General features: G+C 59.4%; 11 protein-coding genes across 11 annotated transcripts; 3 read left to right on the plus strand and 8 right to left on the minus strand.

Annotated features, from left to right (window-relative positions):
• Positions 1-42: 42 nt before the first annotated feature.
• On the plus strand, positions 43-2219 carry BDZ90DRAFT_279453 (hypothetical protein; the record flags this gene model as incomplete). Its single annotated transcript, XM_025509179.1, has 2 exons — positions 43-1602; positions 1676-2219. The coding sequence occupies exons 1-2, from the start codon at positions 89-91 to the stop codon at positions 2217-2219; spliced, it is 2058 nt and encodes a 685-aa protein (XP_025362284.1). The 5' UTR covers positions 43-88.
• On the minus strand, positions 2206-5566 carry BDZ90DRAFT_232084 (hypothetical protein). Its single transcript, XM_025506117.1, has one exon. The coding sequence runs from the start codon at positions 5387-5389 to the stop codon at positions 2270-2272; it is 3120 nt and encodes a 1039-aa protein (XP_025362285.1). The 5' UTR covers positions 5390-5566; the 3' UTR covers positions 2206-2269.
• A 122-nt stretch (positions 5567-5688) lies between these two features.
• On the plus strand, positions 5689-6341 carry BDZ90DRAFT_169209 (bola-domain-containing protein). The gene is made up of 2 exons (XM_025503669.1): positions 5689-5982; positions 6072-6341. Exons 1-2 carry the CDS (start codon positions 5760-5762, stop codon positions 6245-6247), a joined length of 399 nt encoding a protein of 132 aa, XP_025362286.1. The 5' UTR covers positions 5689-5759; the 3' UTR covers positions 6248-6341.
• Positions 6251-8435, minus strand: BDZ90DRAFT_264652 (hypothetical protein). Its single transcript, XM_025508642.1, has 2 exons — positions 6866-8435; positions 6251-6786 (listed from the first exon to the last, which is right to left on the minus strand). The coding sequence occupies exons 1-2, from the start codon at positions 8324-8326 to the stop codon at positions 6337-6339; spliced, it is 1911 nt and encodes a 636-aa protein (XP_025362287.1). The 5' UTR covers positions 8327-8435; the 3' UTR covers positions 6251-6336.
• Positions 8436-8481: 46 nt separating this feature from the next.
• On the minus strand, positions 8482-10927 carry BDZ90DRAFT_169222 (hypothetical protein). Its single transcript, XM_025503670.1, has one exon. The coding sequence runs from the start codon at positions 10796-10798 to the stop codon at positions 8609-8611; it is 2190 nt and encodes a 729-aa protein (XP_025362288.1). The 5' UTR covers positions 10799-10927; the 3' UTR covers positions 8482-8608.
• Positions 10928-11070: 143 nt separating this feature from the next.
• BDZ90DRAFT_232087 (acetyl-CoA synthetase-like protein) lies at positions 11071-14658 on the minus strand. The gene is made up of 2 exons (XM_025506118.1): positions 14265-14658; positions 11071-14198 (listed from the first exon to the last, which is right to left on the minus strand). The coding sequence occupies exons 1-2, from the start codon at positions 14479-14481 to the stop codon at positions 11107-11109; spliced, it is 3309 nt and encodes a 1102-aa protein (XP_025362289.1). The 5' UTR covers positions 14482-14658; the 3' UTR covers positions 11071-11106.
• An 81-nt stretch (positions 14659-14739) lies between these two features.
• On the plus strand, positions 14740-15891 carry BDZ90DRAFT_169237 (hypothetical protein). The gene has a single exon (XM_025503671.1). The coding sequence runs from the start codon at positions 14826-14828 to the stop codon at positions 15807-15809; it is 984 nt and encodes a 327-aa protein (XP_025362290.1). The 5' UTR covers positions 14740-14825; the 3' UTR covers positions 15810-15891.
• Positions 15892-15903: 12 nt separating this feature from the next.
• On the minus strand, positions 15904-19338 carry BDZ90DRAFT_232088 (hypothetical protein). Its single transcript, XM_025506119.1, has one exon. It carries the CDS (start codon positions 19263-19265, stop codon positions 16023-16025), a length of 3243 nt encoding a protein of 1080 aa, XP_025362291.1. The 5' UTR covers positions 19266-19338; the 3' UTR covers positions 15904-16022.
• Positions 19339-19564: 226 nt separating this feature from the next.
• BDZ90DRAFT_279459 (hypothetical protein) lies at positions 19565-22778 on the minus strand. Its single transcript, XM_025509180.1, has 2 exons — positions 22474-22778; positions 19565-22378 (listed from the first exon to the last, which is right to left on the minus strand). Exons 1-2 carry the CDS (start codon positions 22716-22718, stop codon positions 19765-19767), a joined length of 2859 nt encoding a protein of 952 aa, XP_025362292.1. The 5' UTR covers positions 22719-22778; the 3' UTR covers positions 19565-19764.
• A 250-nt stretch (positions 22779-23028) lies between these two features.
• On the minus strand, positions 23029-24975 carry BDZ90DRAFT_169285 (hypothetical protein). The gene has a single exon (XM_025503672.1). It carries the CDS (start codon positions 24819-24821, stop codon positions 23295-23297), a length of 1527 nt encoding a protein of 508 aa, XP_025362293.1. The 5' UTR covers positions 24822-24975; the 3' UTR covers positions 23029-23294.
• Positions 24976-25920: 945 nt separating this feature from the next.
• On the minus strand, positions 25921-27699 carry BDZ90DRAFT_232091 (hypothetical protein). The gene is made up of 2 exons (XM_025506120.1): positions 26989-27699; positions 25921-26915 (listed from the first exon to the last, which is right to left on the minus strand). The coding sequence occupies exons 1-2, from the start codon at positions 27411-27413 to the stop codon at positions 26000-26002; spliced, it is 1341 nt and encodes a 446-aa protein (XP_025362294.1). The 5' UTR covers positions 27414-27699; the 3' UTR covers positions 25921-25999.
• Positions 27700-27977: the final 278 nt, after the last annotated feature.

A 27977-nucleotide genomic window follows, 5' to 3' on the forward strand; every position in this document is an offset into this window, starting at 1 on the left:
TTGTGTGTGAGCCTTTCTTGATCCTCGCAGTCCGCCTTTTGGCAGCTTTGCCTTCCTCTCGTTACTCGATCCTCAGCATACAGACACGATGCTCTCGCGAGCCGTCACCACGGCAAGGACGGTGACATCTGCAAGGCCATGCCTGCGTGTAGCAGCCTCTCGCTGCTTGTCCACAACGTCGCACACGGCAGCCTCCTCCTCTTCTTCCTCATCATCCTCGACTCCCAAGTGGGACAATCCCACCCTCGCCTCCTTGGAGTCTCGAGGTCTGCTCGCAGGAACATCCTCGCGCCTCATTGACGAGCATTTGTCACAGCCTTCAAGCGCGCCAAGATCAATTTACCTCGGCATAGACCCAACTGCCCCATCCCTGCATGTAGGACATCTGATACCCCTTCTCACTCTCCTCCACCTCGTTCATCATGGCGGCCATCGCGGCATCCTCCTCGTTGGTGGAGCAACAGCCAGTATAGGTGATCCAACGGGAAAGAATGCTGCTCGCCCTGATCTGGATGGTGATGCGTTACGAGGAAATGTTGAGGCAATTGAGCGACAATTGGATGAGCTGGTGTGCAGGGTGGGTGACTACCTCGGCGCGAGAAGGATACGAAAACCGGCGGGACAAGGCGGAGAAGCTGGGCCCACTCAGACGCCCATGGGACAAGCTGCTGATGCTGGCGTGGGGAAGGCAGCAGAACAAGCTGCAGAAGCGGCCATGAACAGCACGGCGGGGGATGGAGCTGCTACCCCACCTGTGCCGGGGTCCACTCCAGCTACTCAGGGAGCGACGTCACCTTCTCGTGGCACCTCCCTGCTCGCGCGATCTGGTCTTGACATCAAGGTCATGAACAATCGCGACTTCTACGAGGGAATGAGTCTCCTCGACTTCTTGAAGCACACAGGTCGTTACGCTCGTCTAGGCGAGATGCTTGCTCGTGATAGCGTCAAGACCCGCTTTCCCCCACCTCTGGGCACGTCCACCACCCCCAATGCAGGAGGCATGTCCTTCACTGAGCTGACCTATCAGCTACTTCAAGCATACGACTTCACTGTGCTCAACTCGCGCGCAGACGTTGGACACTGTACGGTCCAGCTGGGCGGATCAGATCAGATGGGCAATATCATGGCTGGAGTGGATCTCATTAGGCGGAAGGCTGCGATGCTCGGCCATGAGGAGAGGATGAAGGCTCAACAGCAGGATAAGGGGAAAGGCAAGGAGCAGAACAAGGAACAGGGCAAGGAGCAGCCTGTGCGTCACGCCTTCGCCCTGACCACGCCGCTCCTCACAACGTCTACGGGCGAGAAGTTGGGCAAATCAGCAGGCAACGCCGTCTTCCTTTCCCCTTCCCTCGTGTCAGCGTACGATCTCTACCAGTACCTACTTCGCACGCCAGATGCCGACGTCAGGGGCTTGCTGCAGAGGTTGACTTTTCTAGATGAGGAGAGTGTCAAGGAGCGTTTGACGAAGGGTGGCAAGGACGGTGAGGAAGGAGGAGAGATCGAGGGCATCCAGCCACCAGCGAGGAGAAGATTACAGGATGTTCTGGCGGAAGAGGTCACGAGGATGACGAGAGGAGAGGAGGCGCTGAAGGTGGCTCAGAAGTGAGTATGGGCGCGCTGAGGCGTAAGTAGGAAATCTCCTTGCTGATCATGATGCTATCTATCGCTGCGACAGGACCACCTTCCTCCTGCACCGTCTCCTGCCCAGCTTCACCAGCGCCAGCGCCCTCAGCAGCTACGCGGCGACCTCCCGCCCTCAACTTTGGGATGAACTGCACCTCATCAGCCAACACGAGCCTGCGTCGCTGCCTCGCTCCTCACATCGAATCAGGCGCTTGGACCTCGATCCAGGACACCTGAACGATGGGGCCACCAACCCAGTAGGAATCGACTTCCTCACCCTCTTCTCTCACACCACAGATCTCTGCACCGCAAAGGGTCCCGCACGCGCCATCCTCGCTGGTGGAAGTGCTGGACCCCTCTACATGAACGGGCAGCCACTTGGCCCGTGGGACAAGAGGCAGGTGGCCAAGGTAGGGGTCAAAGAGAAGAATGTTGTTTGGTTGCCTGGCGGGGGAGGAGAGGGGGAGGAGAGGGCGATGATCTGGCTGCGGAGGGGCAAGAGAGATTGTAGAGTATTGCTTTGGGAGGGAAAGAGGGGCGAGAGTAAGCCAGGCGAGAGGTCGAAGCAGGACGAGCAAGAAAGGGAAGAGCAGTGAATGGTCTAGTCCATTTCTAAGTTTGATGTCCGTGGGACGTCTGTCTAGGATCATCTTGCCTCGCCTCCCAGTCCACCGTACTCCATTCTGACCCCTCCCCTCAGACCCCGTGCCTCCGCCTCCTCCTGAACTGTCCTGCCCACCCAAGCCCTCAACAACGCCGCGGGCTCCCTCCCACCAAACCAGCCAGCAGCCGCGTCCCCCAATACAGTCCTCGCCGCCTCCGCAGCGTAGACTCCCGCCCACTGTCCGAGGGAGAGCGAGGGCGCATCGCCGCGCTTGTTGAGCTCTCGCACTCGCTCCAGCACAGTGCGGTCCTTCGGATACTTGATGAGGCGCACGTCTGCGGTGAGGGACATTTGAGGCTGTGGCTGCTGTGCAGCGACACCACTGGCGCCCTCAGCGGACGACTCGCCTTCTTCTTGAGGCGCCGCCTCGCTATCGCCACTGGCCGGCTTGTTCGCCTCCAGCCTCTCGACATTCTTGCGCATCATCGCAACGCCCTGGGTGAGCTCTTCCGCCTCCTTCATCTTCTTGCTGGCCTGCTGCTTTCCCTTTTCGTTCCCAGCCTTCTCTTCGAGCTTTTGTGCCTCGGCTTTCTGCTGAGCAGCTCGCTCCTCAAGAGACTGGACCTGCTCTTTGATCTGCTCAAGGGTAGCGGGCTCGATGGGTCGCTCGCGCACACAGCCTGGTCGAAGAGCTGCAAACGCCTCTTCTGTAGAGGTCAGGCCCTTCTCTTGCATCAGAATCATAGTCTCACGGATGAGGCCAAGCTGGACTGCGTGAGCTGCCGCCTCCCATACTCCGCCGATGGCGTCCACTAGACCTCTGCCGTAGGGTGGAGTGGTGCGGAGAGATTCCTCGACGTGACGCTCGGCGGATGAGCTTGAAGATGTAGCCGCGTCGCGCGTGGCGGCGAGGTGAGCTTCTTGTCCGTCCTGTGGAGATGACGTTGAAGAGAGGCTTGACGCAAGTGAGGATGCCGCGTCGCCCACAGCAGCCGAAAAGGAGGAGGTTGCTTCATCTTCGCTAGCCTCCTCGTTGCTACTGCTCGTGCGACTTCCGCGCTTCCTCAGCTTGACAAGCGTCGTCCTCAGCTCTCCCTCGCGCGTGGCGTCCTCGAGATCCCATTCAGAGAGAGGCCTCTCCGGCTCGAAGGTGACGTCCTCAAATCGCGAGCTGGAGGCTGAGAGACCAAGAGCCTCCTCTGCTCGCCTGACAATCTCATCCGCCGCAGTGCTGATGTTCACTGCACCGCTGCCACCCCTCCTGCTAGCCACACGAGGTCTCAGCGATTCTGGGCTTGTCAAGCTCCACGCTGCTAGCCCAGTAAATACTCGTCCACCGGCGATACCCTCCACGACGTCCCCACTAGTGATGCCGCGCCCTTTGCAGACCTTCTCCAAGAAGTCCTCGTACGTCTCATCAATGTGCACCTTTTGCCTCGCCAGCTGCCCCTCGTCCATCTCATGTAGGAGGCTCTCGGCTTTAGATCCTGTGAAGAAAGACTGAACACGCACACCTGCCCAGTCGAACAGCGGGGCCTGCTTGAGCGTTGGGCGCAGCGAAGCCACACCGATCGATCCAGTGACGGTCGACTCGCTCGCGAAGATGGCGTCTGCGGCCGTAGCAGCGTAATATGAGCCTGAGGCAGCCACATTGCCGAAGCTGACTACTACGGGCTTGCCCGTCGTCTCCTTAACGCGGCGGATGGCATGCCAAATCGAGTCAGACGCGACAACGTCCCCTCCTCCGGAATCGATGCGCAGCACAATTCCCGTGATGTCATCGTCGTCTGCCGCTTCTCGCAGGCCCTTGACCACGGCTGAGGCTGAGTAGTCTCCCGAGGCGGATGAGATGGACCCACGAAGGTAACAGACGGCCACGTTGATCTTGCTGTCCTCGTTGAGGAGCTTGTCTGTTGCGTAGGCTTGGACGCGAGAGTAGTGTGGGAGGGTCTTGAAGTGGAGAGTCTCCGACTCGTCCTGGTCATCATTGTCAGCCTGTTTCCTTGCCTGAGCAGCAGCAGCCGGCGTGAGCTCCCCGGTCGCAGGGTCAAAGACGCCTTTGAGGTCTGGTGTTCCCTCGCGATGCGGGAAGAACATGTTGACGACATCTCCTTTGTACATCCTCCCGTCAATGAGACCGACCTCTTCTGCCTCCTTGGCCGAAAATGGACCACGCTGCATCAGGTCGGCCACCTTGTCCGCCGCCTCATCCGCGTCTTCGATCTCTCTGAACCTGTTGACGCCAATGCCGTACGCCACGCTCCTGTTCAGCTCACCGAGCAGCTGCGCCTCATTCTCCGCCTGAGGCTTCGTGAGTCCGTCCTCCTCCACAAACTGAGAAATCATGCTCTTATATTCTCGACGGGCCTCGGAGTGCATCTTGACGCCCAGCTTGCCGAGCAGACGAGAAAAGAAGGGGACTTGCGCTGATACGCCTACCAGAGGAAGGGAGCCCGACGGTTGGAGATAGACCTTCTCGAAGGCGGAGGCCAGGAGGTACGAGGATTGAGACAGGAATGTGTCTGCAAAGGCGACGGTGCTGGGCAGGTGGACGGGGACTTGCCCGCTAGGCTGTGCAGACAGGTCCGAAGTAACGTTGTCGTCCTGCTCTTTGCCATCGGTCAGGGCAGACTGCGCTTCTGGCGGGGGAAATTGTGCGTCCTTGGCCACCTTGAAGTCGTGGATCGCCTGCATCAGCTCCTCAATCTGCGCCAGCCCCAGACCCTCACTAGCCCGATTGCTTGGCCAGTTCAGTGTTGAGAAGTCGGCAAAGAGACCTCGAATGCGCGGATCCACTTCTGCCCACTTGATAGCCTTGATAATCTCGACAAGCTCCATAGTCCTCGGCGGGTCCTCCCCCGCCGACGGGCTGACCGCCAGATGCGACAAGCTTGGCGGTCCCTTGACTTCAACTATGGAGCCAGGGTAGACCTTCATGTACAGGTAGGTGTTGGGTTTGACCTCGTCACGCTGAGCTGCTTCCAGCTTTGCGAGGGCGTAGATGCCCCCAATGTAGGTGGCGCCCAGCGTGAAGAACACATACCGTCTGTACTTCCATGTGAAGTTGGCGGTTCGACCCACTCGAGAGGAGGCTATTGATTGGTAGCGAGCGTGGGCGTTCGGGAGGCGACGCGCAAACCACGAGGCTTGCGAGGAGGCCATGACGGTCAGCGGCGAGGGGGAGGACGGTCAAGGGAGGGGGAAGGGGAGAGGGGAGTGGGGAGAGGGAGGGAGGGGAAGGGGACGTCCTAGATGAGTCGGTATCCGGACAGGGAAGCGACTTGACCCTGCTAATGCTTGAAAGGAACGGGCTGAGCTCAGGAATATGTGATGAGGTCGAAGTGGAACAAAGGAGCGAATTTGCATCGCATCATGCAACTGAGCTTCTCGACCTCGCACCGACTCGTCATCCCCCACTCGCACTTCCGTCTTTACGTAAGCGAGCCCAACCACCCGCTCAGCCCGTCCAAAGTGGGGTCGGGTGGCTGCTGCGCCATCTACTTCTCACCACTTCAACTAACACTCGACGCTCATGCTGCCCCGCCTGAGGGCATCCCTTCGGCCCGTCTCTACCTCTTCTCCCTCACTAGCACTCCGCAGCATGGCCACAGCCGGAAAGGGCGGCATTGAAGCCTCGATGCGCGCCAAGCTGCAAGAAGCTCTGAAGCCTGCAACGCTCAACATCCGCAACGACTCGGCGAAGCATGCTCACCACGCCGCAATGGCAGCTCAAGGAGGTGGCAATGGAGAGACGCGTTGAGTATCAATCTGACCCTAGCCCGGTCCCACACAAGCTCACAAGTCTTGTTTCGTTGCACTCATACGCCTCCGCGCGCCACCTCAGACTTCTTCGTCGAGATCGTGAGCGAAGCCTTTGAAGGCAAGACGCAAATCGCGAGACATCGCTCCATCAACTCGCTGTTGAGCAGAGAATTCGATGAGGGGCTGCACGCTCTCTCGTTGAGGACGAAGACCCCGGCCGAGGTGCAGAAGGAGCAGGAGCGGATGAGAGGGGCGTGAGGACCGATGAACATGTGAAATAGTTACAGGCCAAAGAATGGTAATACAACACGACAACTCTCACGACAGTCACCACCGTCACGACCTAGCTACCACCCGAACTGCAGCTGAGCCCTCGAGAAGACCGGCGGCACCCAGTTCAGCTTGTCTCCCAAAATCCTCCGCTTCCTCTTGGCCATCTGCTTCTCATGATTCGCCAGTACCGAGTCATTGAGCACAAGGTAATGCTTCCCCTGAAACTGCTTGAGCATGTTCAACGACGTGCAGGTATGCAGCACGTCGGCATGAGTGATGCACGTCTTCCATGCGACCTCGTCAATGCTGGTCTCCTCACCGTCACCCTTGTCCAGCAGGTAGCCTACAATCGTCTCTGCCCAGTAGGCTCTGTAGCCTAGGAGACCGAGGTCGGACAGAGGCTTCTCGGGAGAGCCGAGCTTGTGCTCGCGCTTGGAGAGCTCGTAGCTGAAATCGATGAGGAGACGACCGAAACCTGAGCGCTGATGTTGCGGAAGCGTCAAGATACAGGCGACGTTATAGCCCTGCGATGAGCGACAAGGTGAAGCGTCAGTCGACCAGCCTCAGCTTGCGTATCATCCCCTTGCCACCTCGCGCACTCACCTCAGCGCTCTCTTTCTCTTTACTGAAGTATCCAATCGTATGACATCCCGTATCGTCCCTCTGCACCATGACGTAGTACAAGAACGGATCGACATCGTAGTACAGCGTTTTGTGATCCAGGAAGCACTTGCTCAGCAAGCACAGATTCCTGCACCAAGTCTTCTGCTTGCGCCCATCGATCTCAAAGAAGGAGATATCCTCGTGTCGGTAGATCTCGTTGCCCGGCGGGTGGACTAGAGTACACTTGGTACGATGACGTCCGAGAGTGAAGGCGGACGAGAAGTAGGACAGACACATCTCGCACAAAAAGAGCTTGCCCGTTGCGGCGAGCTCGATTGGGTAGGGAGAGAAGTACCACGTCTCGACCTCGTGCGCTCCCATCTGGATGGCGTCGAAGTTCTTGACCCTAGCCACTTCAGAGACAGACTGGGTCATCGATCCCGATGTGCGGAGCTTCTCAATCTCCTGCTCTTTACTGATTGGCGCAGCCGGTGGGGCAGCGGTGGCCGCCGGGTCTGTCGAAGGGGCAGAAGCGTCGTTTGACAGGTCGACGGATTCGTCTGCTCCTAGCAGCTCCATTGCGACAACGGCGCCGTCTTCTCCGTCTTGTGAGGCTTGAGAGTCTGTCTCCCCGTCTCCGTCCGCCATGGGTGAGTCGGCAGAGGGAGAGGCCATCTCCTCGTCGCCGTCGCCGTCGTCACCTACGCCCTGCGACGCCTTGCGCTTGATGCCTGCAGCCGCCGTCTGACTACCTCCCGCAGCTGCGCTGGCCGCTTTGGTCGCTGCCCTCCGCAGAAGATTGTCATCTTTCGGCGTCGAAGCACCTGCAGGTTGACCAGCTCCGCCCTTGGTAGGCGTCGTCGCGCCGCTCCTCGGTGTTCCCGCGGTTGATGTAGAAGTCTTCGTCGTTCCACCAGCAGGCGTGGCTGCCTTTGTCTTCTTCTGAGAAGGGGTACTGGCTCCATGCCCATGACCTCCATGACCGTGCGACCCGACTCCCTGATCAGCAGGCTTCGGCCACTCGATCTCCCTACTTAGTATCAGCCTAGTCCCCAGCACCCATTCGTCCAACCTCTTGTTGAACTCCTCATAGTGCACGTAGTACTCGTACTTCTCCGCCACATTCTGTTGCCGGTCTCCATCTGCGCCATGCCCTCCTGCTCCGTTGCTACCAGCCTCTCCCGCCTTTCTCCTCGTGCTCAACCTCGATCTCCCCTGGTACTTCTCACGTCGACTGAGCACCTCGGCTCTTCGTTCCTCAATGTCTCCTGTGGCAAGATCGGGCTTCTGTACAAAGATCTTACATCCCGGTCGGACGGACTCGAGTGAGTAAGAGCCGCCAGGGGAGATGGAGTGGAGCTGAGTTGGGTCGAGGTGTGCCGCTGAGGATGGGCCAGCAGCAGAGGCTGAGCCAGAGGGGACAGGCGTCGAGGGCGTTGAGGGGGCGGATGAGCGGGCCATGTCGTTCAGAGATATGTCGGTGACTGTCGAGTGGTATGAGACGGCCACTGACAGTCGACTTGGGATCGATCAAGGAGATGTGAGGTTGGACTAGTGATTGGAGGTGATGTCAAGTCAAGATGCAGCTTCCATCGCCCATCCGCCTCCCTCCCGCTCCGCCAAATCCAAGTTGCCTTCTCCCAAGTCTGTCCGCCACCGCCCGCCCGCGCCACGGCCACACCACTTCTAACAGATAGCTGTGCAGCTCAGAAGCAATGACATTGGCATTTATCATACATGCTCTCACCACCCCCACCTACCAGTGCCCAAATCACTGTTCTCCTGAGAGACATTGTTGCGCGACCCTCTCCTCTGCATCGGCCCGCCCGGTCTCGCAGGCGGAGGTCCAAGGGTCGCCATTTCGTGTTGGCTCTTGCGACGAGGGGGCCCGCCTGATCCCACAGCACTGTCGCCGCTCATTACACTCCCATTGTCAAGTCCATCGGCGCTACTGCCGCCAGCTTGCCCATCTCGCGCGACCGCCCGCCCAGCAGAACGGCCGAGGCTTCGCCTCGCCTCCTCTGCTGAGATCCTCGGTCTGCCCTCTCCACCCCCTCCAACTCCTTGCGGCTGCTGAAGACGCGCAGGGATAGCGGTCGGTGTCACTCCGCTGGCAGCAGGCCAAGCCCCTACTCGCCGAGCGTGCTCCAGCTCCTCACGAGGTAGTGTTTCCCACGCCTCTGTGCGGTTCAGCACCTCCTCGAAGCCCTTTGAAAGAGCTTCGTCCAGCCCCATTCGACCGCGCAGGGCGTCAGAGAGGAGGGAGCGGAGACCTACACCTGAGCCATTGAGCAAACCGGGCGCTCTTCCTTGACCCGCACGCTGTTGGGGGGTAGCCTTACTAGCAGCGGCCGCCGCAGCAGTGGGCACGCTGTCACCAATTGGTCTCGCCCACTTACTTGCCGCGCCGGTATTCGCCGGCAAGCCTGCCGCCAAGTCGTCAATGAAGCGATGGTGAGCTCGTGCGGCTCTTCCTCCTGCCTTCTTTCCCTTGCCAGAAGATGGCGCGCCATACGCCTCTGCCACCCGGCCCTTCGCATAGGCTTCGAGGGTGGGGACGTCGTTCCACCCTTGATAGCCTGCACCGCCAGTGTTGGCCGATGAGGAGACAGAAGAAGTCGCTTGGCGATCTGACCACTCCTGTATGCTTTGGTCCACGAGTCTGAGCGGGCGAAGGCCTTTTGTCGGAGATTCCTGTGGCGGTTGAGCCGCTGATGGGGCGCTACCAGTGGCCTCGCTCTCCTTGTTGCTCCCTCCCGATCCCATGTGCCATATATTCGGCTTCCACTCGTCCACAGGCGGCGATGCCGGCCTCGAAGGTGACTGTGAAGAAGGGGTGGACGACCTGTGCTCCTCGGATCCCAGCATCGGTGTCTTGCCTCCCATCTGCAAGGGTCCTTGAACCCGGGACTCTTCTTCGTCCCGTCCGAGCAAATCCTCCAGCCCACTCTCCCCTGGTCTAAAGCCAGCCATCCCAGGCCCTGGCCCAAGCTTGTGCTTAGGCCGCGCACTAGTAACTTCGTCGTCCCATTGATCGGCAGCTTTCGCTTTCCCCTTGGCCAGGACGTCTGAACGCGGTGCTGCAGGGAAGTGCCCGAGAACTTCTGAGGGTAGACGCCGAACCACTGGTGGGGAGTGGGAGTTTGATTGAGACTGGGAAGCTGAGCGTGAGTGAGAGAGGGATTGAGATGGGGAGGTGGATCGGGAGCGTGATAGGGATGTGCTTGGCCCTGAAGCGGACGGAGTGCTTCGTGCTGCGCCGCCATTGAGCGACCCATTGACATGAGAGCCAGGACCGCTATTGCTTATGCTGCTAGCGCCTCCCTTCAGCCCTAACGCAGAGGGAGTAGCCTCTACCACACTACCCCCCTCGAAAGTTCCCACCTTGGCATCCTCTCGCGTTGCTAGGTCCTTGCACTTGTCCAGTGGCACCCACAGAATCTTACGACTGAGTACGCTGTCGCCAGGCCATAGGCCATTCACCCTTCGCAATGTTGGCACGTCCGTCTTGTAGCGCAAGGCAAGGGACTGGAGTGTATCGGTTGTAGCGACAGTGTGCTGCAGGACGAGGCGGGTTTGCGGCTGCTGTGATCCTGCTGACAAGGTCGAGGTTGCTGACGCTGGTGGCCGTCGAGGCGGCGGTGTGGGGCGTGCAGCTTCATCGAGACCAAAGAAGGATTCAATGCGATGCAGCGGCGTGGGACGGAGCCCTGACTGCTTCTTATCGTCCTCGTCATCTAGCGGTGGAGTGGCTGCAGGCTCTGAGCTGGCGGACGACTGCGCACCGCCTCGCCGCCTCCTTGGCGTGAGACCACCGCTAGGCGAGTCTGTTCGTGAGGGAACGAGGTAGGATGTCGAAGGCTCGCCAGGGGAGTTGGGACGAGAGGAGATGAGGGGGTGATGCTGCGTCGTCGATGACGGGTTGAGTGACATGATTAGGAGCCACAAGGGCTTGCTTATGTGACGATTCTATGAGCAGCTGCTCTGTATGCTGGTAGTCATGAGATGTCAAGGATCGGCAAGGAGCAATGATGTAAAGGGCAAAGAGAACTCGAGTCCGCCAGACAAGGTGTTGCTTGAAGCCAACAACTCACCCTCGGCGCCCCGCTCGAGCCACGTCCAAGATTGCGCCGCCCGTCTCCGCCGAAAGCTGCCCGACCTCGATGCTCAGACTTTCACCTTCTCTGGGCTCAAGCCTGCCAGTATGGATGCTACTTTATTCTATTATATGCTGCAAATGCTCAAATGAAGCCAACTTTCCTCCAGTGCTCCAGAGTCAAGCGTGCCAACCTAGCATCCATAGCCTTTGCCTCCCTCAAGGCCTGACTCTCCTCTCTTGCAACCTTGGTCTCTATCCTCGGCCCACTCTCAGCTCCCTCCATGCTACGCCAGATATCGATTAGCGCCCTGCCTCTGACCTGTCCTCCTCTCTCCTCCACCTTCGCCAGCCACTCAGCCAGCGACACACGATCGAAGCTCCCACCAGCCTCTTCAAGCCAGTCAAGCCAATGCTCCCACTTCGGCGCCTCTTGCGCATCGCAGGGTAGGCAGACGTGTGCCACGACGGGGGGCGGCGTTGCCTCACCACTCTCCTTGACCAGCCCGATGAGCTCAAGAAGCGCCCGAGCGCAAGTGTCGACAGGCAGCCAGTCCAGCACTTGCTTCTTCAGAAGAGGCATAGCCCCGACCTCATCCTTCCTCAGTCCCGCGCGAGCCATCAAAGGCCACGCCTCCGTCTCGTTCCATACGCCCGTCTTACTGTCTGAACAGAGCTGGCCTATGCGAGCGATGCATGTCCTAGGTAGACCGAACTGCTGAGCAGCTCGGGCGACAAGGGCCTCTCCCACCCACTTGGACTGTGAGTAGCCCAAGGAGCCTGCTGTAGAAGGGTCGCTGGACAACTCTTCGGGCAGAGTCATCGCTCCTGCTCCTCCCTGGCTGGACGCGGTAGCCATGACCGACGCTGCAGATGAGCAGAACAGGAATCCCGTCACTCCCCTGCGAAGAGCGAAGCCTAACAAGTGCGAAAGGCAGCGTATATTATCCGCCTCAAAGGAGCGCAGAGACAGGGCAAAGTTGACTGACCAAGCTGCGTGGATTATGCTGATTGGGCGGTGCGCGTTGGAGCTGAGGATGTCCTCGAAGGATTGCGTCGAAGAAACCCCTAGTTGACCCTCATCACCCAAAGTGGCGGCAAGGCAGTGCACATGCTCCCAGCTACCCTTGCGAGTGGCGAGGTCGAGCTTGCGAGATGTCACGGCCATACGCACGCGACGTCGTGCTTCCTCGTCGTCCTGGGCGCGGACGAGGCAGATGACTGGCGATGATGCTGGGAGCTGACAGAGTAGCTGTGAGCCTAGGGCACCCGTGGCGCCAGTGAGGATGATAAGCGGGGCAGCGTCTTCCTTTACGCCGCTGCGTGCATTGTAGTCGGGCAGGCCCCTGCCACAGCGCTGAACGATCTCCAGCATCTGTGCGCGTGTGTCAGCAGTCTCTTCTCGCTCGGGACCGCCCTCAATCCACTTTGCCAGCGCCTCGATCGTCGGGCAATCATAGACGATGTTGCCCTGCAGACGTCCATCCTGTGCTGCCTTGACCACGATGCTTTGATTGACCGCAGCCTTGAGGCGTGTTGCACCGATAGAGTCGAGACCAGCGCGGTGCAGATCGTCCTCGTACCCATTGACGGCCTGCGGCAGTACGCCATTTGCCAGCTGGAGCAATCTCTGCCGCAATGCCTCGCCCCGCAGAGCCTCCTTATCCGGGTAGCCAGGCAAAGTGCCACGCTCATAGTCCCCGTACACCTGATCAAAGAGACCTTCCAGCTTGCGATACGCCTGGCCTCGCTGTAACGTTCCTTTTGAGCTTCGTGGTATGCTGGCAGCAAGCTCCTCATCGGCTACCACGATGAGCTCGGGCGCCAGTCGCGCGTGCAGCGGTAAGCTTGCATTGAGCTGCTCGTCGAGGAAGGGCCGCAAAGATTGCGCAAAGGCGAAGCGCTTCTCATCGCTGCGCATCTCGGCCCTGGCGGAGAGTTCCGGGATGACAATGGCGCCCACCATAGCCCGATTGGATCCAAAGACCACTGCATCTTCGACGATCTCATGACCGCGCAGCTTTGCCTCGATGAGCCCCGCTGCAAATTTCTTGCCATTCAGCAGTACGAGCGTATCGTCCACTCGCGTGGCGTACTGATAGCGTCCGTCCTCCCGCCTCACGTAGAGGTCCTCCGTGCTGAATCCTCCTCCATCAATATTTGCAATGAGCTTGGTAGGCCATTTGCCCGTCACCACCAATTCGAAGAGCCCAGGATTATCCTCATTCTCCCTCCAATCCAGCAGCAAGTCTTCCCCGACTTTCTCCTGGCCCCAAAGCCAGTTCCATCCCTTGTCTGTGTTGAAGTCGCGGTATGAGCTCATGAGGAAGCCGCATTCTGATGAGCCTAAGCGGGAAACGAGGGGGACACTGTGCTCGACAACGAGGAGATCTCCGATTGCTTGTGGGAGCGGAGCTCCACCTGTGGATACAAGGTGCATGGATGCGAGGAACGAATGGCCGGAGGAGTCTTTGGAGAGCATCTCAAGGATGAAGGGGACGGTCAAGAAGTAGGCCATTTCCTTGGCTGCAGCATCGCTTGCGGCTGTACACCCATCAAGGATTGCCTGCGTGCTCAAGCCTGGCCCAGTGATCGGATGGAAGAACAGGCTGCTCCCTGCTTGCAAGCTCCGGAAGAAGTCGGACATCCCGCCATGGTAGAGGGGCGTCGTCGTGTAGGCTGGGAGGTCCACGCCGGGTGCGGTACTGAGGGAGTGTAGCCAGAAGTCATGAATGTGGTAAATTGGCTTGGGCAGGCCCGTTGAGCCGGAGGAATGAAAGATGATGAGAGTCGAGTGGCGGTTGATGTCAGAAGCGGGGGCGAACGACGAGGAGGAGGAGGAAGAAGAAGCTGCGTCGATGTGTTCCCTCTCCACCATAGGTACGAGGGTAGGTGCTTGCTCTTGCTCGCCCTCCCAGAGTTGCAGAGTCGCTTGCGCAAGCTCCTTCTGCTCTTGATGGGCAAGGATGGCGCATGCTCCAGTCTTGCTGCACAGGTTCTTGATCCCCTCGGGCGTGGTACCGAGGGCGATGGGAAGCAGTGCGAAGCCGCTAAACCAGATCGCGGCGGCGTGGCAAAAGAAGTCATACCCAGAGGGGCAGAGGATGGCGACCACCGGTGTTGGCTGGAGAGGTGGGAGCTGAGGATCCGTCGGGGAGGTGCGTCTGGACGCTTCAGTCAATGTATGGGTGAGCTGCGATGCTACCAAGCGTGCGAGCGAGGGAACCTGGCCGTAGGCTGCGGTCGGGGAAAAGAAGTCAGCCCATTCGAAAGCCAAGGATCTTCTCTGCAGTCACGGCTCACTTATAGTGCTGCACCTCCATTTTCCTCCCTCGTCATCTAGCTCTGAGAAGCCCACAGCGACTTTATCCGCCTGATGCTTAGCCCTGTGCTCCAACAGATCCACAACGTGCTCGTTCCTCTGCTTTTCTGGCGCGGCTGGCTTGGGTAGCGAGAGCGCCTCTGGTATCGTCAACGTCAGGTAGGGCCCCTGCTGGGAGGGCTTGCCTGATGTTGCCATGTTGGATGGTTTGTCAAGGGAGGCAGAGAAGGTCCTGTCTCGCCTGAAGCCTTTTGCAGAACTTCTCGACGGCCTCACAACGCACGGACGTGGGTCAGTGCGTAAGCCTGCACCCTGATCGACATCCGTCAGCCACGCGAGCAAGACGACAGGACACCCCGGTGGACGGCAGTGCAGTGTCCAGTGGAGAGCGCCGAGGACAGGCAGAGGCAGCAGCAGGGTCCAGGCCTTAAACCTGTTGCCGCCTTCTCACGCTCAACGCTCAGTTCGACGCTCGGGCTTCTTCCCCTTCTTCACTTGGTACCACATCTCATCAACTTCTGTCAACTGGTCACTCATCAAGGATGGATCCCACTCAGCCCGCTCCCTATCCTACCTACACGGCCGACGGCAACGCTTCCAATTCTGCCGCTGAAGACTCTACGAAGCCTGCCGCCTACCCTTCGTACCAGGAGGGCGACAATGTTCCGGCCTCTTCCTCAACGTCAGCGTCAGCAACGTCGTCCGCCCCAGCGCCGGCGCCACCAGCAGCAGCTGCTCAACCTCCCCCTCATCCTGAGAGCAGCATACCCGAATACCAGTCGGTTGGCTCCGGCTTCACCAATCCCTTCTCTACTTCATCATCGGGCTCGTCCTCCAACAATTCTTTCCCACCTCGAGCACCTTCCGCTTCTTTCGTAGCCGCACAAACAACGACTCCAACCCCAGCCCCAGGCCCGACCTCAGCGCCACCCCCATCCGCTGCGACGGCAGCAGCCGCGGCGTCGATCAATCCAAATGCCACACCCTCCAACTACTCCAGCTCTACCACCTCTTCCTCTCACCAAAAAACGCCCAGCTCCTCGTCTACCTCCTCGACCGGCAAGAAACCCATCCCTGCCTCCGTCGTCCGTCCAGGTCCATCCCCTGCTGGCCCACCAGGCTGGGAGGAGGCTCGCCTAGCCAAGGAGCAAGCGATACGCGACGAAGAAGAGGCAAAGAAGCATCGCAGGAGGAGGAGCAGTATCAAAGACCTGTTTCGCGGAGCGGCAGAGAAGGTCTCGCTGGTTTCGGCAAAGGAACCGCAGAGTGAAGAGAAGAAGGAGGCGGCGGTGCAGGTGAGTCAGATAGGGAATGAGACAAGGTTTTCTGTGAGGCCTGAGACGCTGACCAACGCTCTGTCTGATCTTTGCCCCGTAGAATGCCTCTACCGGGCCCGAGTAGGCTTCGAGTACCATCCACCTTCCCACAGGCTGCCTCTTGAAGATCGGAAGACCTCAATGCGCCTCTCAACATATGTACATACCAGCCCTTCTGGAGCAGCTCCCTACTACCAACTCATAATTTAGGCTCGCTTCATCTCGCCGTCGTCTTCAATTCGTAATCGCAGCAATTGAAAGCCACAAAAGTGCAACGACTTCTCCTGCCTTGGCGTGTGTGCCTGGCCGCGTCAAGCGTTAAGATCATGCTATTGAAATAGGACAGCAACGTCGATATGAGAACGGAGCAAAGACGTCGAAGATGATAAGGCCACCCGCACCTGCGTTGCGCGCCTCTTATGATCACTCGAGCAGCTCGAAACCATCGTCGCTGTCATCGTCCGCATCCCCATCCGCTGCGTCTCCCTCTTTACCATCCCCTCCACCACCCGTCGCACCATTACGATTCCTCAACTTCGACATGAGCGTCTGTGCCGTCTTCTCCTGCTGCTGATCATCGTCCATCAGATCAGCCGTGACTGCGGCCCCGTCCGCCGGGTCTGCCCCCGCAGCAACGGCCGCCTTCGCCTTCTCCTCCGCTGTAGCGTCTCCATTTGCCACGCCGTTGACTGTTGGCGCAAGGCCCGCCACAGCCCTCTTCTTCTCTACGCCCGATACACGTGCCGCAAGCTCCAGTTTCTGCTGCCCAAGGGCAAGAATATCCTCATCGATTGTCCCGCGCGATATCAGTTTGACGACGTTCACCTCCCTCTCCTGCCCGATACGCCAACAGCGATCTTCAGCTTGCTTGTCATTCTGCGGATTGAAGTCCTGATCCAGCATGATGACCCAATTGGCCGCCGTCAGATTCACTCCTACACCTCCAGCCTTGGTCGTGAGGAGGAAGACAGTAATGTCCGGATTGGTCTGAAACTCGTCGATGACGTCTTGGCGTTCTTCAACCTTGGTGCGGCCTGAGAAGGCAATCCATGTCGTGTTCATCTCGTCCAGAGCGGCCATGAGGAGGAAGAGGCACATTTCAAACTGGCTGAACACTACCAACTTCTCGCCTCTACCGCGGATCTCCTCTATTAGCCGACGGAGGGCTAGGATCTTCCCGCTGTTGAGCCAAGCCTCGCCGGGCACCTGATGCTTGCGAGTCGCAGGGTACTGGGAAGCTAAGCTGCTCAATTCGGCGTCCGAGTTGATCGCAAAGTCTTCCTGTAGACGCGCGAGGTCCTCATCCATGAATTGAGGCTCCTTGACGTAGTCCTTCGCCAAAGCACGGATACGCTCGGCGGTGAATGTGGTGCGAAAGAGCATTGGATGGATCGCAGCTTTGCGGAGACGCATGAGAATATTGGCTGATTGGTCCTTTTTGCTCTTGGGAGCGTCACCCGCCGCTTGCTGCTCGAGGTCTACGCGCGTGCGGGCCAGGACTTTGCGGTATACCTTGCCCTGGAAGGGGGTCATGTCGCAGTATTCCACTCTAATATTCTTAGGGGGGAGGCTGAGCACGTTGTCCTTGAGGCGGCGAAGTACGAAGGGACCCATCATTGCCCTCGCCCTGTCCACACGAGACTTGGACAGCTGAGACCCTCTCGCGGTAGCAGCGCTCCCCTTGGCTTTGAAGATCGTCTCGAACGCCTCCGTCGTGTCTTTGAAGTCTTTCGGCATGATGAACTTCAACAATGACATGAGTTCGAGCAGATTGTTCTGCAAAGGTGTTCCCGTGAGCAGCAGTCGCCATTCAGCCCTGACCTGCATCAAATTCTTGTAGTTCTGCGTAGCCTGATTCTTGAGCTGGTGTCCCTCGTCGTATACGCAGCAGTTGAATCCGAACTTTTTGAAGAACTTGAGATCCGTCTTGGACGTGGCGGAATTGTAGCTCGAGAGAACCACGTCGAGATCAGGGTGGCGATCCTCCTCAATCTCGAAGCGGATCTCGCGCCTCTCATTCTGATTACCCGCAAAGACGATGAAGTTGAGCGAGGGGCCGAAGCGTTTGAGCTCGCGAGACCAGTTTTCGATGGTCGAGCTGGGTGCCACGACGAGATTGACACCTTTTTCGCCACGAGCTTTCAAGTCACAGAGGAAGGCAATGACCTGGCACGTCTTGCCTGTTCCCATGTCGTCAGCCAGGATGCACGAAGTTGCATTGCGATAACGCAGGCTGAGCCAGTTGACGCCGTCCAGCTGGTAGTCCTTAAGGTCGAAGTCGTCTGCCATACCCTCCGGCTTCCCCTTGAGGTGCAATTTGTCGGCGGCAATAGCTTCCGATGAGGAAGCCTTTTCGAGCATCTCTGCTCTACGCTCACATCGCTTGAGCACCTGATCCACCGTGTGAAACGAGGCGAGCAGGTCAATGTAGTCTGTAAAGAGCTTGCCTGTTACGCCTTTTGTCCTGCGCAGCTTCTCCTCGGCATCGTCTGCATCGTCGAAGGGACGCAGGTTGGCGATGGTCTTTGCTTGGGCGGGTGAGCAGCCGATCGTTTCTATCAAGGTTTCTTCGGTTGCAGCGTTGAACCAATGGACGGCATTCCTCGCCCTCTTGGATTGCTCGCGGTCGCTGTCCTCCTCGAAACCGCCGCCATCTGAGCCTGAATCGTCACTGGCATCTCTACGCCTCTTGGCCTTGAGCTGGGCTTTACTGCTGGAGGCATCGCGCATACGACGAAGCGACTCTGCCGTCGGCGCAGGAGACGATGCCACACTTGAGGCTCGACTGGAGCCCAGGCTGATAGTCCTGCTGGATGGTGTAGAGCCATCGATCTTGAGTCGCTTGTTGAAGCTGCTGCTACCAATGCTGCTTCCCCCCGCGCTACTGCTACGTCCCATACTCGACCCAGAAGCTTCAGCACGTTCTCGGTCGCGTAGGATCCCGACAGCAGTCGAATAGCCTCCGCCCTGCCTCAGAGCATCTGCGCACTTCTTCATACTGAAACGGCCCTTGAAGAGGTCGTGCAGCCTCTGCAGAGCTGGATTCGTCGTGGTCTCGTCTCCCGAGTCGGAGACGTCAATAGGCGACGAGGACGAGCCGGCTCTCGCGGTGGTGGGCCTTGTTTTGACGGGAGAGGGCGATTCTGAGGGAGGTTTGCCGCGCTTGAATTTGCGCCTGGGCGCCTGTCTGCGGGAGGCACCATCATCATCACTGTCCTCGTCACCGGAGGAGATGCTGACCGCGCGAGCAACATTGGTGGAGGTGCCTCCTCTGTTCTTGGAGCTGTTGACGCTGGTGCCGCTTCCATTAGCGTCTCGAAACTTGTACTGATCGAGGTTGAGAGAAGGCACAGACTTCATCTTGCCGGCGTTAGGGAGAGCGTAGGGAGATTGTGCGCCGCCAAGGAGGCCTATGCGCGAGGTTGGTGGCTTCGCAGAGGAGGATGCGCCCGACGCGGGACGTCTAATACCCTGCGTAAAGCTAGATCCGAATGACGACGAGCCAGAGGGCCTATGCGTGCTGTTGCTGCCGCTACGACCTACTCCATTGCTGGATGACGAGCCGCCTACGGAGCCGATTGCCGTGCGCGTGCTAATGGGGCTCGAGTCGGGCGCATGTACAACCTTGCCATTGCCATTATACTGTTTCGATGAAGGGTTGCTCATGGCGAGGTGGCCTCACAGAGCACGAAATGGCGAGACGAAGTGACGATGAGAAGTGTCAATGATCAGATGGTAGGCAGGCTTGACTGATCATCCAGGACCCCGCTCGCTCTCCCTCGTCCGACGGCAATTTGAGCATTCGCGTCGTCCCGTCGCCCTTCGCGCCCAAAAGCCAACTTTTGACCCGGAGCGGGAGCAGGGAGGGGGGCTCGAAAGCACACGACGTCGGGGGCCTCGCCCTCATTGCTCACCGTGTCATATAGCTTTCGACCAACCATCGACAGCCTTCAGAGGGACATCAGGTTTTCTCACGCTCCTGCCATTGTTGAACGATTGCATGCAATGTGTCTCTCAGAGTGGTACGCTTCTACGGAAAAGGGGACGACGATGACGACGGGTGCTGAGGGAGAAAGGCGCCGAGGGCCACCCGGCTAAACGGCTACAACAGTAAGAAACGAGACCGTACGAGTGCAAAGGAGCCACTCAGGGCAGCGAAAGGTATCTATCGCCTCCCTCCAAGCGTAACGTTGGAGTTGCCCGACCCACCACGACTCATTGCTCCCCCAGCAGTAGCCGATGACCAAACCCTCTTAAGTCCCTGCACCGGATTGGAGCTCGCAGCCGCGGCGGCCGCCTCGCCCAGAGATGTAAGGTGTAGATGGGACTGCGACTGGCCAGAGGAGCGATGAGCCGGTCGCTGATAGTTCGGCGTCAATCGCCCCCCGGCGCTGCTGCCGCTACCAGTGCGAGGGCTCGAGGGCGCAGTCATTGATCTTGTGGCTCCCCTGCTTCCTGCTGCTGCTGCTCCTCCGGCCGCAGGAGAAGCCGAGGAAGTCGTTGAAGCACTTGCCGCAGCAGCAGCAGCAAGCGCCGCCCTCGCAGACGGCCTCAGGGCCCTGTCCAGCCCTTCGCGCATAGGATCAAAGTACCTCCTCGTCATCTCATGAGAGCGATGCGTGGACAATACCTGGCTCGTGAGCGCTATGGCCCGCAAAGTGGCCGGTTCTGCCATGAGGGACGAAGATTGGGAGGCAGACATTGATCCAGATTGAGGATGTTGATGGTGACTAGCGATATCGAGCGTCGGGGCATCTGCCGGGTCCAACGGAAATGGCTCAGGCGAGATTGCCGTCAAGCCGTGTATGAGGTGAACCGGCGTGGCGTTTGGGCCGTTGACCGCTGCGGAGCCGCTGAAAGACATCGTCGGGTCGTGGAAGGGGGTCCCATCCTCCAAGAAGTCGGAAGACACTCCACCTGCGCCATGACCACCGGCGATGCCCCGGCCGTGTGAAGTGCGAGCACCTAGGCCTGCTGCATTCGCGAGTGCCGGCGCCCAACTGGCCTCGAATTCATCGCCATCGAAGCTCGGGGCAAGAAGCGCGTCATTGAGTGGTGTCTTCTCGATAGGAGGGCCACCAAGACCGTAGAGGCCAACGTAGCGGGTGCTTTGCCGCTGCTGCGAAGATGCAGCCTCCTTCCGTCCTTGTACCTGACCACTAGAGATGAACTGTGCCGACCAGACCGAGTTGGGCTTGACAGCAACGGCAGTGGGCTTGCCCCTGCGCTCTTGCTCCTTGGCAAAGATACTGACTACAGGCTTCGAGTGCCGATTACCTTCCAGAGAGGCATGAGCCAACGATGCAGACGCGCCGCTTCTTGCTGCAGAAGCGCCCACGTATGCACCGCCACTGCCGCCTCCGCCGCCCTGCTGCTCATCCATGGCATCCCTTGCCTGACGCAGCTTCGCCGCTAGCTTGGCAGCGTCTGCTGCTGTGAGGCTTCGTGTGCTCTCAGTGCGCCGTCGCTCTACTGCCTCGCTGCTGCCACTGCCACCACTACCAGAGCCGCCATGCGCTCTTGATAGCTCAGGCGGAATCGGCGCTCGAGAAGCAGTAGATCTTTGAGCATACCCGACAGTGGCCGAACCGCCGGGCAGCGTGATGTTTGACCCAATCGATGCCGAGCTTCCAATTCTTCTCAGCGACTTGCCTCCGCCCTCGTGCAAGTACGCAGGCGCGCTTGGACTGTGCGTCATCCCCGTTGAGAACGAGCGAGAGGGTACGGACATGAAGTCGTCTCCTCGCCTCTCCTGAAGAGCTCCCAAATTGCCAGCAAGCGCGTTGTGTGTGCTCAGCATGGGTGGGGCAGCTGCGTGGCGGTCTCTCGGCATGAGTGAGAGGGTGCGGGACCGCGTCGAGAGGCGAGAGAGAGTTGAGGAGGGGCTGCCTGTGAGGGTCTTGTTTGAGGCGCTTGAGCTGATGCGGAGGTGAGGCTGCGGACGGCCTGGGCCTTTCAAGGGGGTGCTCGAGCTGGACGACGTTGCCGCTGCTGCAGGCACGTTGACGTCTGGTGTTCTCGTGGCGTCAGAGGAGGACGTCTGTGTTGTAGAGATTCCGTTATTGCCGCCCAACGTGTCGTCCGAATCTGATCGCCCCCGGCGGGGAAGCGGTAAGGAAGAGACGTTCGCCATTTCCTCCCGACCTCGAGGGAAGGCAAGAGAGCCAGCCGGCTCGTCGCTGTCGGCAACGAGTGTCTTTGACGTGTCTGACCTATTCATCGATGGTGGCGGCGGTGTTGCTTCTTTCCTAGATTCTGGAGCAGTGCGAAGCTGTGGGGCTGCCCTCGCAGAGCTCAACGCGGGTGGTGCCGCTGATGCCGCTGCTGCTGCCACAGCTGGCGCTGCTGTCGGCTTTTTCCTGGCGCCCATCGTCAAGCCCTCGTCATCCTCATCACCAGAAGCTTGCCTCGCAGGACTGTTTGGCGTGCTAGGCTCGGGCGTAGCGCTCGCCCATCCATCCTCATTGCCGCTCCCTGTGGCCTCTGCGTCTCTCGACCCCTTCGATGCGCTCTTCTTGCGCCTTCCTGCGCCGCCGGCACCACCGCCGCTGCCAGCACCACCGCCACCGCCGCCTGCTGCGGCTAGTTGTGTATGAGATTTGTTGCGCTTTCCTGCGAGATGTGTAGAGCTGCCAGCATTACCGCCCAATCGATGGAGTCTGTCTGACGACTTATGGTTACGCTTGACGCGAGAGGAGGATGAGGTAGCTGGTGGCGAGCGAGAAGGCCCTGCGGCGGGGCCTTCGTTGCTGGTCATACCGAATGCTGGATTCATGGGACTGAGAGTGAAGGAGTGAATTGATGCGCGAGAACAGACAATTGTCAGCAAAGTGATTCCGCGTGCGATCTGCTGCCGACTAATTGTCTCACTCACTTGTTTCTGCGTGAGTTCGTGCTACTTGAGCCACTGCTGCTGCCCTTTCTGTGATGATGCTGAGACGTCGAGGCGTTTTGACTTGCAACCGACTGCTCGTCCGATGCTGCAGACTGCGCTTCGGTGTTGGATGCTGTGTTACTGCTGTTGCTGCCACTCGCCCAGCTAGGCCCGGCAGCTGATGCTGATCCCGATCCTGATGCTGATGGCAGCTGCCCTGCCGATGTAGTGGTCATTGTGGCCATGCTCGCACAAGCGTCGCGAGATCAATGATGAGTGGAGAGAAGAGAGAAAAGGAGAGCGGAGCGTTGCGTTGCAATCGATAGCCTCGAGCGAGCGGAGGCGGAGGCGCCGGCGCATTGCCCGTTGCTCGGGCTGAGCAAGCAGGCAAGGGCGCGTCCAGTCCAAAGCCAAGGCGCCGCCTGCCCTGCCGCCAGTCCGATTGAGGCAGTCGCGCTCAGGCCCACTAGTTCACCAAGCATACCTGAGCAGGCCAGCGGTGAGCAATCCAAGGTCAAGTCGAGCATCGTCACCCAGTAGCTTCAGCCAAGGCAAGGGATCACGTCGAAGGGCTGGCAATTGAATAATTGTAAAGATGAGATGAGATGAGATGAGATGAGAACGAGAAAACAGGTAGAGAAACGGTGTCTTGGATGAGTCCACTGTCGGGACGAGCTTGGTTGGGCTCACTTCGGCGCAAGTTGGTACAAAAGAGAGAGTGTGGGAGACAAGACAAGGAGACGAAGAAAGGGCACGGAGAGGGAGGTGACGCTGATTTGCAACAAGTGAAAGTGAGGGGAGGCGGTGATCTCGCCGCACCCTCACGCAACCGTGGTAGTAACGGCGCGAGGGCTGCGCAGCTTGCTGAGGGCCTCCTTGCGAGTACGAGCATTGAGGCGCGTCGTGAAGTTGAGAGCCTTGAATTCGGTGGGAGGGCCTCGAGGTTGACGACTGGCTGGATGTACCAAAGCGGCAGGCATGGGGCTAACACTGCCGGAACCAGAGAAGGAGCGAGGCGTCACGAGCAGGGGAGCAGGTGGCCCCCCAGCCGATGCGTTGGCAGCCGGCGAAGGGATGCGGCCAGAGCGACCGAGGCTGCCGTACTGTGGCTGCTGCTTAGCAGGAAGGACGTTGCTGGGCTTGCCAGGAAGATCAGCAGAGAGAGCTTGGATGTGGTTGACGCCCTCCTCGGATGTCTGCGGCGTCTCGTCTGCACTGTTGAAGCTCTTCGAGCTGCGCACTGAGGGCGAGCCTTCGTCGCTGTCCTTGTCATCGCCGGCAGTCGCGGCTCGGCTCCGCCAGCTAGAAGCCTTGTCAGCATGGCTGACGGTGCGTTCGCGAGGGAGTGAGGTGGTAGCACCGCCAGAAGGACTGCGACGCTGACCGTCTCCAGCCTGGCGAGCCGCCTGCTGCTGGAGCTGCTGAAGCTGGAGCTGGTACTGCTGCATCTGGAGAGCCTGAAGCTGTTCCTGTGTCCTGGCAAGCTGGGCAGCAGCGGCCTGGCGCTCGTACTCCTCTTCGACGACGTCGATGGCGAACTGCCAGAGGTCGCGACCACCGAGCTGACGACGGTCAAGGCGGCCGAGCGACTCCTCCTCAAGGAGCTGGGCGTAAACGTGCTGGACCTGGCGGTTGCGCAGATTGGCCTGGATCGAGGCCTGAGCAGCCTGGCGCTGCTCCTGCTGCTGCTGACGCTGGGCCGACTGCTCGCGCTGACGCTGCTGACCAAAGTTCTGGAGATGGGCAAGAAGATTGTTGGAGTGCTGCTGAGCGGCTTCCTGCCTGCGCAGAATCTCAAGGTGCTGCTGCTCGTGAAGCTCAGCCTGACGCTGCTGCTGGTAGTACTGGGCGAAAGCGTCTTCCTCGCTCTTGTTGTTGTACTCCTGATAGCGGTGATGCTCAGAGTGAGGCTGTCCTTGCGTGACGCCGTAAGAGGCGGCGACGTTGGGGGTGCTGTGCATGGCAGACATTTGAATAGCAGCGAGCTGAGCCTGCACAGCGTCGAGATCGCTTCCATACTGGCGCTGCTGCTGGTGCTGCTGATGCTGCTGGTGCTGTTGGTGCTGATGCTGGTGGTATCCAGCAGGCATGAAGACGGCAGCATTGGGCTTGAGCTGCTGGGCGAGCTGCTGGTGGTGATGCTGCTGCGCCAACATGTCCTGATACTGGGCGCCGTTGCTGGCGCCAGGCGAGTCTCCACGACGAGTTCGAAGACCCGCCAAGAGGTCTGCCCGATTGGACTGCTGTCGAGGATTGGGCGAGGGCCCGCGCTGAGGAGCGCCGTTGCCGCCTCGCTGCTCGTACGAGCGGTCGAGGCTGAGGTGGTGAGGCACTTGCTGAGCCATCATCTAGTGACGAGTGACTTGAGCGATCGGTGTGATGGAGGTTACGAGGTGGGTATTAAAGGGTGCCGGACGAAGCAATGCTTGTCTGACGCTGTTGATGCGGGTACTGGTGTCTGTCTGTTTAACGTCGCGCGAAAGGCGTGCGATGAAGCGTATTACTGGGATTGGGTGGCTGCAGAGCAGGATGCGCAGCAACTGCAAGGACGACTGCAGAGCAGCGATGGTGTTGTAGCTTGGTTGATCCTCACAGAGGTATCTTGTTTTAGCAGGTTGCTGTTTGCGTGTGGGGGCGACAATGACGATGGGAAAGGGTTACGAGTGGGTGATGACACCTGTTGCTATGTGCGCGCTGAGAGGTGTGTAGTCGTGGCACCAGCAAGGCTGGATTACAAGAGGGTGACAGAAGTCGAAGCAGGGATAAGGGGGAGGCAATGCCGTAGCGCGATGACTCGCAGTGCGGTTGAGGCCGAGGCGGTATTGAGCGGCCAGAGGCTGTCTTCGCTTGGGCGGAGTGAGTGGCGAAGCGGCAGCACAGATGGTGTGACTTGCTACTGATATTGCTATCGCCGTCGTCGTTCGCTGAAGACGATGTTGAGGGAGGAGGAGGTGGGGTTCGCGCGTAGAAAGCTCGGGGGCAAAGGCGTTTGGGAAAGAAAGGAGGAATACGATCAAAATGGTGCAAGTGTCGAAGAAGAAATCTTGTGGTAGGCCGGGAACAAAGATGGGAACGAACTGGGGGGTAGGAAGGGGGTCTTTAGGTGGGGGAAAAGGGAAAGGGTGGAAAAAGGTAGAGAGGGAAAGGGAAGAGGGTGCGAGCTGGGACAGTGACGAGGAGGACGTCGACTCAGCGAGAGCCAAAGCGAGCCAGAGCAAAGCAAGGGGGCGCAGCGAGCGACTGGGCAGCTGGGCGGGCGGGCGGCAGGCAGCAGGCAGACGGCAGGCACAGGGCGGGACGGCGCCTTTTGACGGCAAAAGACCAGAGGCGGAGGCACACACAGAGAGGCGTGGGCGCGAGACCGAGTCGAGACGCGATTTTGACGCCAAATCCACGACAATGCGACAGCGACGAGGCGACGACAACGAGCATCGAGCCAGAGAGGAGAGCAAAACATTGGCGGCATGGTATTGCGAGACATTTCGAGGCGACATTGGTCCGTTTGTGTCACGGCCTGAGATTTGGGTCACGCTCGGGCCCATCTCGACTGACGTTCTTCGCTCGCAGTCTCAGCCTCATCGGCCTCATTGACTTGTCTAAGAGCAGGGGCGGCGGGAGACGCGGCGGCGGCGGCGGCGGCGGCGGCATCCTCACCTGCCAGACGGCCATTTGCCCCTGAGTGTAGCTCCTTCTCCTCCTTCCAAGCCGATTGATCCTGCCACTCGGAGACATTGACAGCAGCGTCTGACCCTGCCGGGCCGTTCTCCATCTCGCGTGCCGTCGCGACACCGGCTTTCTCGAGATCATTTCTTTGACCGCCCACTGGTAGGATGGCTTGTTGTGATGGCTTCCTGCCGCCTCTTCGGCGGTATGCCTCTCTGGCCTTGCGACCATACACGCCGAGCTCCGGCCCAGGGAAGGTGGCCTTGCGGACGTCCTCGGGCGGGAATAACCACCAGACTGGCCAGCTACGACGGCCGAGGTTGATCCAAAGAAAGGCCCAGACCAGCATGATGGCTGCCGTGAGCATAACGACTGGAACATACCGCCAGCCAAGATGAACGATCGGTGGCGACGTGACAGCAAGGACTGCAGTCGCACCACCTGGCGGGTGAATAGTGCGCGTCACCTGCTGTACCAGGATGGCTGTACCTGTCGCGATACCTCCCGCAATCCAGACGAGGCTCCACGAGTGGTTGGTGTTGTCGACTTGGAAGTGCGAATTGAGGGCAAAGAGCTTGGTGATGATTACGCCGACCAATGCTGAGAGAACCTGGCCGAAGAAGAAGGAGCGTGGTTGGGAGAGCGGGGACATGGGCGCACCATAGAGCAGCACGGCACTGGCTCCGAACGAGCCAACGATGGCCGGAGACGTCCAGGCGCCTTGAGGGACGTCGATCGAATCAGTAAAGGGAGTGGGACGAGTGAAGACGATGATCACCCTGGGCGAGCGAGCAAAGCTGGGTCAGCTCTCGCACACGACATGCCTCTAGTCAGCCTCGGGCGCTCCCTCACAAGCCGACGCCAATGGTACCTCCAATCCAGCCCCAAATGTAGCCTTCGAGCCACATAGGGATCTTCTTGAGAAGAGGCTCGAGCGGAGACCTGAACTTCCTGGAATACCAAGGAGGACGGGCCTGTGGCTGGCCAGCGGCGCCGCCCTTGCCCTTTTCCAGGTCGCCGGCAGTTTGAGTCGCGCCCGCGCCAGGTGGTGATGAACGTGCTGCAGATGGTGCTCTTGCCTTCGACAAAGGCCGCCTAGATGACGATCTCAGTCTTCCAAAGGCCTTGACACTCCGTGATCGCGATCTGTCATCGCCATCGTAGCTTCCCCTCACCGTCCTACTCTCTGACCTCCATCGCGTTGTGCTGCCGCCAGGGGCAGCCGTCGCTGTCGATGACAGGGATGTCTGCGCTTGCTGTGGCGGCGGCGAAGACATGCTATCGGCAGCGGCGAGCGCAGACAGGGAGATCGGATAGCAGAAGAGTGAGGAAACGAGGAGCAGAGCTTGGTTTTTAAAGAGGTGGATGCAGCGGAATGGCGCCTTCGGCGACCCAACGAATGACCTACCCCGCATCGATCCACTCGAAAATGCAAAGGCCGCCGGCGGCCGTGCCGAAGATGGCCGACCAAGGAGTACTGAGCTCGCCGCCGGTCACAGGGCACGATGACGCTGCAAACTGAACGAGATTAGTGACGGGCAGAGCTCAGGCGTAATAGATGTTAGTCTCAGTGAGCTGTTCGATACCATGCCTGTTGAGCAAACTAGCTCAAGAAGGTGAATGAGACACGACGTTCCGTTCCGGCGGGGACGATAGTCGCTGCATCGCATCGCATCTCGCTCTGTCGTCCTCGTCCGTTCGATCCGTCCGTCCGTCCGTCCGTCCACCCAAGCAGCATTGGTCTCGCTCCTGACCCACCCCTCACTCGCACCGCATCGCAAGCGCAGCTCAGCATGGTCAATCCCTCGTCCTCAAGCGCAGCTACCTTCGCTCCTTTCCAG

The sequence above is a fragment of the Jaminaea rosea genome (genome assembly GCF_003144245.1).
Source record: "Jaminaea rosea strain MCA 5214 unplaced genomic scaffold BDZ90scaffold_6, whole genome shotgun sequence".
In the NCBI taxonomy this organism is placed as follows: domain Eukaryota; kingdom Fungi; phylum Basidiomycota; class Exobasidiomycetes; order Microstromatales; genus Jaminaea; species Jaminaea rosea.